This window comes from Miscanthus floridulus, chromosome 18 (genome assembly GCF_019320115.1).
Source record: "Miscanthus floridulus cultivar M001 chromosome 18, ASM1932011v1, whole genome shotgun sequence".
NCBI lineage: Eukaryota > Viridiplantae > Streptophyta > Magnoliopsida > Poales > Poaceae > Miscanthus > Miscanthus floridulus.
The window spans coordinates 2,493,832-2,505,378 of record NC_089597.1 but is presented as its reverse complement, the minus strand read 5'-3'; the positions used below and the strand labels follow the sequence as shown (position 1 = coordinate 2,505,378).

Here is an 11,547-nt window from a genome sequence, read left to right as displayed (position 1 = left end):
AACGTCCAGATCTATTTATGCAATGTCCAGATCTACTTTTGCAACATCCAGATGAAACACTACATACGTCTGAAACAGATAAAACATTTGTGACATACACTTGAAAACCCCATTGCAACTTGTGCAACATCCCGATCTACTTTTACAACATCGATATAAACGCTTACAACATACCTCTGAAACAATTGAAAACAGACGCTTGCAACATGCAGTTTCAGCGCAACATCTCCTTGCTGCTTGGGAGAATGATCCTCGTCGGCGTGTGGAGTTCTATCTCGGGCGTCGTGGGCTGCACGTGGGCGAGTTCTGCCCCGACCACGGCAAACTAGGTACGCGGGCGCGAGATGTGCGTGGACGGGCTCCGCCCGAGCTGCCGTAAGCTCCACACGGGCGAGCTCCACACCCGGCCGCAACAAGCTTGGTATGTGGAGGCAGAGGTCTTCTTGGCCACCGACCAGGCATTCAACCCCCATGGTGGAGGTGGCAGTGGTGGAGCTCACCACGGGCGGGCGGCGCAGCACGGCTGATGGAGCTCGTGCGTACGCGGCTAGCGGCGGCGCTCGACACTCGTGCGTATGCGGACGGCGACGACGCTCGTGCGGACGCGGGCGCTAGCAGAGCTCGTGCATACACGACCGAAGGACGGGCGGTGTGGTGGAGCCGATACGAATAGGGAAGATAAGATGTCGCACTCTTTTTATTTTTGGAGAAACCGTGTATGCTGATAAGGAGAGCAAGCCCGTGGGTCGGTCCGCAGCCCAGCTAGGCGTGTCGGGATTGACCAACGTGAGAAGGACACACGTGATGGAGCATTAGCATAATTTTTTGGTGCAAAGTACTTTTCCCGTCTAATAGGCGGGTGAGCTCGCCCTTGCTAGCCCACAAGGCTCGCGAAGCAGTCTTGGCGAAGGCGGGCCAAATTTAATTAGGAATTGTTGGATGCGTTGGGCTAAACTCTAAGCAGGTCGACAGGAGGCGAGGTTGGGTTGGGCTAAGTCTAAGCGGGTTGACATGAGGTGAGGTTGGGCCATCCCTGACGCTGCGCGCTCGTGAAAACAAGTTTGAGCCCGGGCCAGCTTGAACACCTTTCTTTTCTTCCTTGATTTATGCCTTCCCTTTTCTCCTTCGGATTTCTAAATATCACTCAGTCCTTGGAGTAGGTTTGTTATAGGATTGGTATTGGACGAGACGAATTGGTGAAGTCTGTTTGTTCTTTTTAGCAAATGGTGAAGTCTGTTTGTTGTGGGAATGTGTCGTTTTCTTGCAGTCGGCCCAATATATTGTGGTGTTCAGTTATTCGGCCTGTTATGGTCTGGTGACGTCTTGGGCGCTCGGCGCTGGAACAGCGCGGACTCCGCGGAGGGATCGCCACTCGCGAGAGATGCATATCGTTCGTTTTCCGATCTCCCCGTTTCTTCGATGTGCGCGCCACGTGACTGAACAGAAACGACAAAGGATCCCAAAGGCCAAAGCCCACTCCCGCAAAGTGGAGATCCGCATGCGCGACGCGACCCTCTTCGCCTTCAGAGTTCAGATGAAGCAGGCGATCGGCGATCCTCAAGTTAAGACCTACACTGACGGTGGGTCCGTCGTTGCACTTGGACCCGCATGCCGTGTCACCGTCGCCGCGCTCCACGCCGTCGCCGGCACTCCGGTGCCTCCCCACTCGCCGGCCGCGCGCTACGGCGCTAGTGCGATCTTCGGTTATGCCAAAAGGGGCGCTGCTCTTTATATTACTGCATGTACTAATCACCTTTAGGATGTGGATAACGGAAAAGCGAAGCCACACTTTGGTGACCTTTCTCTCATCTCCCACATCCACCGTACGAGAACAAACAGACGGTGGATCACGCGCGTGGCACCACCCCACGACGGGGTTAAATTAATTTTTTTAGAGTGACGAGACGGGGACGGCGCGACGCGACGCGCACACCACACCACTCCTCCTCCGGTCTCCGCTCCGCTCGCCACCCGCCCGCCTGCCTCCGAGTCGAGGCCGGCCCGTGCTCGTGAATCCTCCGTCGGGCGCGCGCGGCGGCGTCGGCGTTCGTCCGCCGTGTGCCGCCTCCCTCCATGGATTTCGTCTGCCCCGGCGATCCCGCGGTGCGGTTCCTAAAACCCCGCTAAACCCCTGCCTTTTTTTTTCTATCCCGGGCGTGGGACGGTGAGGTTTTTGAATATTATCGATCGCGATGTGGTGCTAACCCGCGAGGGTTTTTGGGGGGCGATCTCTCGTTGCAGGTATGGGACGACGACGGGAGGCATTTCTGAGTTGGTTGTTCTCGAGTGTGGTTTGCTGTTGGTGTTGTTCTGAGGTCTCCTTAATACTTTTGTCGCGGTTGTACGGTGCTGGGGTTCGCTGGGAATGCGATCGCCACGGTTGCTGAGGAACACAACCAGAGCTCAGGTACTTGATTTTTGCTCTGCATCATCTAGTGCTTCTTTGTTTCATAAGTAACCGATCAATTCTGCGATCATTTCGAAGAGCATTTCGCTGTCTACGTTCACGCTATGTTGAAGTCCAACTTGTGCAATCACTATCAAATGTATGAGTATGATACAGAGTAGGTGCGGCAAGTATGTCTAGTGCCGTTTGCATTTGTTTCACCTGTTACAGAGTCACATGACTAGCAGTTTACTCTGGTGTGGCTGTGACTAACCGCCATTGAATATTTGGAATCTGCAGGGAAGTTAGGCCCTGTTTAGTTCCCCAAAATCTAAAATTTTTTGCGCAGTACCCGTCACATCAAATTTTGCGGCACATGCATAGAGTACTAAATGTAGACGGAAAAAAAACTAATTACACAGTTGGGTGAGAAATCGCGAGACGAAACTTTCGAACCTAATTAGTCCATAATTAGACACTAATTGCCAAATACAAACGAAAGTGCTACCGTATACAAAACCCAAAAATTTTCGGATCTAAACGCGCCCTTAGTTGCTAACCATCATTTCCTCCTGATTCTGCTTTTGCATTTCGTTCAAATAGTGTAAGCGATTAGACAGCCGAGATAGCCTGTTCGCTTGCTCGTAAACGATCGTAAATTTCCAGCCAGGAACAGTGTTTTTCTCTCACACCAAACCAGCCAACAGTAAATAATCCACGATATGATACGGCCTCCCGAACATGCTTGTTTCTATCTGCATACTTTGACCTGATGTGACTCGCATTAATAACGGAGATAGTTCCCTTTTTCTGTATCAGTACTAATTGTCTAGGTCAGTGGCTTGAGACGTACTCCTCCGTCTACAAAAGAACGTGACACTCAAATTGATTTAAGTTTGACCAAGTTTATAATAAATAGTATTAATATTTATATCTCCAATAAACTTTATTATAAAAATATATTTCATAAATAATCTAATAATACTTATTTCGTATCATGAATGCTAATACTTTTTAATATAACTTTAGTTCAAGTTCAAATTCTTTGACTCGAAAATCGAGAATTTCATTCTTTTGGATGGAAGGAGTATGTGATTGCTCATAGAGGGGGTAAAAATAAGGGCGGCATCTACTATACTGCTGCTAATTTTGAATTATGATCATTTCTTTTTGTGCTTACATTCTATGCGTGCAAAGCAATATGTTGTTGTTAATGTATTAGGCCTTATTCAAATGCCTGTGATGCTCCCAATATCGCATTATATGTTTCACATGTTTATTTTTGTGGTAGACCATTTGGAGCATTCAAGTAAAGCTTGCACTAATGATTTTGTCCTAAGTAATTGTAGGGTTAGCACCTTCAGTTACTTATGGATAAGTGGATAATTGAAACTGGATCAAGATTTCAGAAATTTGGTGCTCATACTAATACTAGGAGAATTCAAGCAGCTGGAAGCACAATATACCACCCAGTACTACATAATGATATTATATGTTCTTGCATTAAAGTACTAAATAAAACAAGATAACTTGACAAAAGGCAAACCGTAAAAACAACAAATAACATTTTAACACCATATAGAAGCAATGCCCGAGGAGAGTGGCTCTGTTTACATTTAATGGCTGTTACCTGACAATTGTCTTATTTAATTCATGTTCTTCATTATTTGCACCTTGTTATGTGTAATAATAGTTCTACTATTTTAGAACGTCAGGAGAGGTTTATCGGAGAAGTTGTTTGCATTCGGTGTTCCTGGTTTTGCAGCCTGCCTTTGGGTCTGGTTGGATTAACTATGCTAGCTAAGAAGAAATTTGAAGGGAAGGATGTTGCGAATTATGAACTATTGTTCACATGCTCCCAGTTTATTGCATGGGTAAGAACTCTGTTATCATAATGATCTTGGTTCTCTTCCGAGTCATATAAATGTTTGAACAAATGTCCTTACGGTTGGTGCTAAACATTCCTTTTCATAGATGTCTGTAACTCTTGTCCGTGTCAGTGGGGCTTGGTTTGAAGTTCTCTATAACCCAATAATGTGCTTCTGCTGGATCTTGAAGACTATTCTAGAGACACCTCATTTGCAATACAGGCTTACCTTACTAAAGGTATCCCATTATTTTACAAAACGATTTCCTTTATCTTCGACATGTTAATAAAGCTGTGGAAGGCTTCTACAAAATTCTGCTGTTTTATTATGACTGAAATAAAATATTATTATTTTCGTCTTTAAACATCTATTCTAAGCTTTCTTTGATCAATAGGCAATGTCATCTTTTATGGAGATTATCTCATTTTGTACTGCAACCACATTTGGACTCTTTGTTATTGTGGCTGCTGTAGTAGGCCAATCAGGCAACAAAAGGTACCTGATTCCCCAATTTGCCTACGTTTCTGAATATTTTTTATATTTTCATTGCCTAAGATCTTGTGAACTAATACATTTTCCCTTTTTTTATTTAGCAACTAGTACATACTGTTTCATTATTGTCCTAAAAGTAATGTGCGACTGTTCACACTTTCAGAGAAGTGAACTCTATTGAAGCCCCACTCATTCTAAATGATGAAAAAGCTGAGGGTGAAATTACAAACATGGTATGTGATTTCAGTAATAAGCCTTTGGTTTTCTGTTGTACATTCAGGATGGTGCAATTTCAGTCTATGACCTGTGTAAGAAGTTTTACTTTGGTTATGGTATTGCTGTGATAATCTCATCTTATGCATGTTTTTTTTTCCCGAACTCGCATGAGAGGTGGGTATCATTATATTAAGTAGAGGTCATCTTATGCATGCCATAAAGTTGCTATTAGCTTGCAATTTGAATACATGGTCTTGTAATACATTGTAAATTTCTGTGTATGAACAACTATATTACCCACAAATTTTACAGGATCTGTGCTAACTGCTTCATGCTGATGTGCATTGACTTCCTTATCGTTCACTATTTGGAGTTGATCATCAATATTCGGATCCTGTCCAATCTTTCTTATTTGTTTTCCATCACCAAAAGGTAATTGTGACATCTTCCCTTAATGTTATTTTTTCAGATAAAGGACTACAATTTGTGGGAACTGTTGACTTTCAAATTCGTTAATCCAGTGATGGACATTGGTATCACAAGACAACTTGACTCAGATTCGCTTGAGTTACCAACTGAGCTTAGAGCTACCTCCTGTTATGACAAACTTCTGTCTTCCTGGACTGCTGAATATCAAAACCACCATGACAACTCATCTCTACTTAGAGCCATGTCTTATTCTTATGGACGGACATACTTACGTTTGGGCCTTCTTAAGGTATCCTTTTCTTTTCATTGAGGTTGTTGAATTGAGTAAAAGGATGTTGCTAGATGTCAACTCTGGGATTCATGGCATATAAAAGTTGGCGTCCTTTTGTTCTCACCTCTTTTATGGCAATTAGAAATATATCCTTTTTTTGGCAAGGAACAATTAATATATCCTACAATGAGCAGATTACACAAGTGACCTGAAACATATTATCATAGTATTACCTGAAATTCCATGAACGGCAACATGGGATTAATTATCTTAGAACAACTTTTTCATGTTATTACCCTTATTTCAAAGTCAAGCATTCTTAAATTGAAGTTCACACTGATTGCCTTTTAGTTTCTAACATTCTATTCATGCAGGTATTAAATGACAGCATCAGTTTTGTTAGCCCTCTGTTGCTGAACAAGTTTATAAGGCTTCTTCAGCAAGGTATTAATTCCTCAAGAATAGAAGAATCATTATTAAAAGTTCTCCCAGGCAAATAGATACTCTGTTCATTCTTGGCACTTGAAGCAATTTTCTATTTGGGAGCAAAGATACTCTGTTCATTCTTGGCACTTGAAGTGATATTCTATTTGGGAGCAAAAGACTAACAACAGACGTTCTTACTGTTGCCCAAACATAGAAATGGATCTCAGATTTGGGGTAAAAGCCCAGAGGGCAGCTTGGCCATAGGCCACTTGGATTGTATTGAATTGCAAATGACTTGAGATACAAGAAGATGCTTAGCCACTGCTTATATAGGCAAGTGGTGTACCTACTGCTTAGCATATTCTAACTGCATAAAGCAGATGCTATGATTCCTACTTGGAAGCCAAGGAACCTGAAAACTATTTGTAAATGCATAAAAGTAAGATACAAGCAGCTAGGCTTAACTATCAATCTCCCCCCTAAGCCTAGTGCTGAATGATTTGCCTTGGACCAATTCTCCTCCTCATCTCCTGGAACTTGGCCTTGCCCAATGACTTTGTGAGTATGTCTGCCAGTTGATCATTAGTGGCGATGTGGTTGGCCTTGATGCTCCCTTCCTCCAAGCAGTCCCTGATGAAATGGTATTTGATCCGAATGTGCTTGCTCCTGTCATGGAAGACTGGGTTCTTGGCCAGAGCTAGAGAGGACTTGTTGTCCACCTTCAACTCCACCGCATCAACCTTCCTACCAAGAAGCTCCCTGAGCAACCTGGACAGCCATAGAGCTTGTGTTGCTGCAGTGGTGGTGGCAATGCACTCAGCCTCGCAGCTTGACGATGCCACAACCCTCTGCTTGATGGATTGCCAACTGACCAAGCAATCACCCAGGAAGAACATTGTTCCACTGGTGCTCTTGCTTGTGTTGATGTCGCCGGCGAGGTCACGGTCGCAGTAGCCGACGAAGCGCGCCGTGCCGGGAGCCCTCTTGTTGTGTAGACCGTAGTCCAGGGTCCCGGCCACGTAGCGAAGAACACGCTTCACGGCCTGCAGGTGCTCCACCGTGGGCTGCTCCATGAACCGGCTCACGTACCCGACCACGAACGCTAGGTCCGGTCGGGTGTGCACCAGATACCGGAGGCTGTCGATGAGCTACCGATAGTGCATGGAGTTCACCTCCTCCGCCGTGCTGTGATGACTAAGCCTAAGCTTCTCCTCCATTGGCGTGTGTGCCGGATTGCAACCGACCATCTTGTCGAGCTCGAGGATCTGCTTGGCATAGTGAGCTTTGCGGAGGGTGATGCCACTGGCATCCTGGCGCACTTCGACACCGAGGTAGAAGCAGAGGAGGCTGAGGTCGCTCATGTCGAACTTCTCCTTGATTTGTGCCTTGAACTTCACCACTTCTCCTTCCTCAACGGCTATGATGATCAAGTCATCGACGTAGACGCCAACGAGCAGGACAATGCGCTTGCTACCCAGCCGTACATCGCCGCCTCGTGAGCGCTCTGGTGGAAGCCCATCACCTTGAGCGTGGTATCCAACTTCGCGTTCTAGGCGCACGGTGCCTGCCGTAGGCCGTAGAGAGCCTTGCGTAGGCGGCTGATGTACGTACACCTCTTCCTTGAGGTCGTCTTTGAGGAACGTAGACTTCACGTCCATGTGGTGCACCCACCATCCTTCTTGGGATGCCAGCACGAGAAAGACGTGGACCGACTCTATGCGTGCCACTGGAGCGAACGCGTCATCGTAGTCGATGCCCTCTTGCTGGACAAAGCCACGTGCCACTAGCCACGCCTTATGCTTGGTCACCGCTCCCTTCTCATCCTTCTTTAGCTTAAAGACCCACTTAAGAGTGATTGGGTGGTGATCAGCAGGCAGATCGATGAGCTCCCACGTCTTGTTCTTCTCCATAGACTTGAGGTCCTGCTTCATGGCGGTTTGCTAGGCTAGATCGCCTTGCGCTTCAATGTAGTTGGTTGGCTCACTGGCATGAGTCAGGTGTAGCTGGGTGAAGAGGTGTGGCGCTAGCCCTAGTGGAGACTCATCGCCGATGATGTTCGTCACCGTCCGATAATGGAGAGGTTCGTCGTCGTAGAACGCATCTAGACGGTCCTCGTCGTCCTCTAGCGGCGTGGCGAGCTTGACTAGGAGATGATCGGTGGGCGGTGGCGTGGCAGTAGGGGAAGCAGAGGAAGCAGATGAAGCCAGATGGAGCAGAGGTGGAGTGGCAGCCGCCGCCATCGGGCTCCCGGGCTCCCTCGGAGCTGGTGACGGTGAGCATGGCGAAGCTAGGGATGCGGATGGAGATGCACCTTTTGCTCCCCCAACTCCCGCACACCATAGGTACTCGATGGTGAACTCTTCTACCACCGATGCAGAGCTCTCTCCTACCTTGGTCCAGTCCTAGCCGTGGCTCTCGTCGAAGACGACGTTGCGCGTCACACGCACGCGCTACGGTCATCTAGTTTCTTCACCTGGTTTAGCTCCTTGGTGAAGGCGAGTGACGAGATCCTAACATATGGGTATGTTAAGCCTTAGGTCCAGTGGTTCCTGAACGATGAAGACCCCCTGTCCGACCCCTCTAGGATTGCCCGGAGGCTCAAGGGCTATACCTATCGGGTATGCTCGCGCACACCCTTTGAGAAGAAACCCGGTTGAGCCTGACTCCACCGCGACCTCCGCTTAGGGCTCGGGGGATTGCTCAAGCCCTAAGGCTCCTGATCTATGATGACACTCTGGTCTGGCCCTTGGCTCCTGCCCTGCCAACGACGCCAGCTAAGGCCCGGGCACAAGAACACAAGCCCCGAGCTACTGAGGCTCAGGGGCTCCCCTAGCACTACCCCTTGGGCACGGCATTGCCGACCACTTTCCTGACAAGGTCACGCATGGGGTGTGACACAAGAAGACAAAGCTTCTTCATGGCCTCTAGGGGCTCGGAGGCTTCTAGGCCCGTGCGTCAGTCCCTAGAGCCGACCTTCTTCGCCACCAAGAAGACTCTAGAAGGTCCACCCAAGGGAGGCCAGTCCAAGCCGACATAGTTTGACACGTAGAGTGTCAGAACAGAGGAGCCAAACGATGCCCAAGGCTTTTACCGCTCCACAACACTACCACAGTCCATAGCGCATCGCTATAAGGCCCTCCTGGACTCCAACGCATGTAGACAGTATATTTACCTCTCCAAACCACCATGTACCCAACCTATCTCATTATATAAGGGATAAGGTCAAACCTTGGGGGAGGAGGAGAACTCAGATCATTCAACTCCATTCCATCCTTTGGCCTCTGCTCAGCATCGAGAGCAAGGCGACCCACGAAGGGGCATCGAGAGCTCCTCCACCACATCCCATCGTCTTCCTCCTCTCCGACGAGAGGAAGGCACCGCCGGTGGTGAGACAACCTTAGGATTAGCACTGAGCTTCCCCCTATGGGGGGTATGACCCTGGATACCCATGGTAGACCACATGGGCTACACCCCTAGGGGTGGCCTAGCCCATAAGATGAAGCCTTGCGGGGCATGACTCTGCTCGGCGCCTCCCGCAAGACATCGGAAAGATATCCTGAAGATACTATGAGATCTGTTAGGATACGTATGATCCTAAGATTCCTGTAATATGTTATTACTTTCCGGTTATCTCTCAGATCTAACTGACTTGTAACCCTGCCCGTCGGACTATATAAGGCGGGTAGGGACCCCCTCCAAACACACGCAATATCATACGATAGCTAATACAAACCAACAGACCACAGGAGTAGGGTATTACGTCATACTGACGGCCTGAACCTGTCTATCTCATGTGTCTCTATTGCCTTCTTGTTCTTGATCACACGCTTATCTACCGATCAATCTACCTTCGTGGGATACCCCTCAGAGGACTACCAATGATATTCTATCGATAGTTGGCATGCCAGGTAGGGGAGTGCATGTTGTTTCCTTGTCGAACAAGATGGCTTTTTTCCATAGGCTCTTCGTCCCTCCCACAGCCCAGCCAGATCTTCATGGTTGGATCAATCTCGTGGATCATCAACGCTGATGGAGTTAGAGAGCTCCTTGAGCCCGTGCAGATCAATTCTACGCCGACCACCCCCGCACCTGTGACTACAGATCTGATCTCGAAGCCACCTCTAAGGTCACCTTCATCGACAACTCGCCGCCCACTTCCTCGCTACTAGAGGAGACAGATCAACAATGATAATCTGATCGCATCTATTGATCAGGTTGGTCTAAAGCTCGCTGATTGCCTCTCCATCGCCGAATCGGCTCTGGATACTCTAGTTCGGCGTCGATCACCCTCCGATCCGGATCTATCGGTGGCTGCTTGGGAAACTCCAGGGGCTATGGCCCTACCCTTTGGGTTCACCAACGCCACCACAGCTTACCAAGATGCCTTAAGGGACAGATTCACCGACCAGGTTGGAGATGTCCATCCTCCCATGGACTAGATCGCTAACTAGCTCCGCTAGCCATCAACATGCTCCATGTCGACCGACGCTCCAGAGCATCCCTCTAGACCATCTCGGAGGAGAATTCAGACTCCGAGTCCCAGGGCTCTATGGAGACCATCGCCGAAACGACCACCAAGCTACTTCTTCCCCCTCCATTCCATGGCAGCGCAATCTTCAATGTCAGCATCGATAGCCCCCTCAGAATGGTGAAACCAAGGAGGAACACGCCACCCATGAGAACCGAAACGTCAACCATGCGTCACGCCATGCAAATGAGATTGCTCTCGCAACGGCCAAGCAGCAACTTGACTCGCAAGGAAGGACACTCCAACGCAACCTCGATGATGAGTTTGTCCGCGTTGATAGCCACGATGTCTACAAGACCCCAAGCGCCAATCTCGCAGTGGCTGCTAATGAGCTCGCTTGGCTCCCGCAAACACCCGAGGTCACCAAGGTTGCCGCCATGCTTAAAGCGGCACACTGTCAGGTCAATGAGATCTGCCAGGATCAGAGACCTTCATACTCCACAACCTCAATTCACCAATCAGCCGTGACAAGAACCGATCGCCGCTAAAGTCACTTCACCGACTAGCACCGTGACGATAGGCAACTCCTTTAGGGCAGAGCTAGGGGCAACCGCATCGAACATCACCACCAACATGACTAGGAGGTCGACCAGGACGTCCGAGTGCACCTCAACAATCTCCGAGATGCACAATGACTTATCGACGAACACCGCTTCGGTCGCCATGAAGAAGAAGTACGACGCCGCCAGGAGTACAAGCAAGAGTACGGTAACCTGGACTTAGCTCTCAAGCCACTCCCCGCTGGCAATGCCGTAGACGATGGCGCCGACAACCCCAAAGGCCCCCAGCATTCACAAGGGCGCTCCGAACACTTCAGTGACCCCATGATTTCAAAATCACTGGGGTCAAGCCCTACGAAGGAAGGATGAACCTGACATAGTGGCTACAGGCTTACGCCACTGCCGTCCACGCTGTCGGAGGAGACACCAGT

The 11,547-nt window shown here is 48.5% G+C and overlaps 1 protein-coding gene across 1 annotated transcript in view; it reads left to right on the top strand.

Annotated features, from left to right (window-relative positions):
* Positions 1–1,716: 1,716 nt before the first annotated feature.
* The window catches only part of LOC136519519 (ABC transporter C family member 13-like), a 35,374-nt gene continuing 25,543 nt past the window's right edge, over positions 1,717–11,547 (top strand). Inside the window, exons 1-8 of the mRNA XM_066512911.1 lie at positions 1,717–2,103; positions 2,242–2,407; positions 4,094–4,260; positions 4,361–4,492; positions 4,649–4,749; positions 4,910–4,979; positions 5,432–5,680; positions 6,037–6,106. Coding sequence (XP_066369008.1) covers positions 4,180–4,260; positions 4,361–4,492; positions 4,649–4,749; positions 4,910–4,979; positions 5,432–5,680; positions 6,037–6,106 — 703 coding nt within the window. The 5' untranslated portion in view covers positions 1,717–2,103; positions 2,242–2,407; positions 4,094–4,179. The remainder of the gene's footprint in view (positions 2,104–2,241; positions 2,408–4,093; positions 4,261–4,360; positions 4,493–4,648; positions 4,750–4,909; positions 4,980–5,431; positions 5,681–6,036; positions 6,107–11,547) is intronic.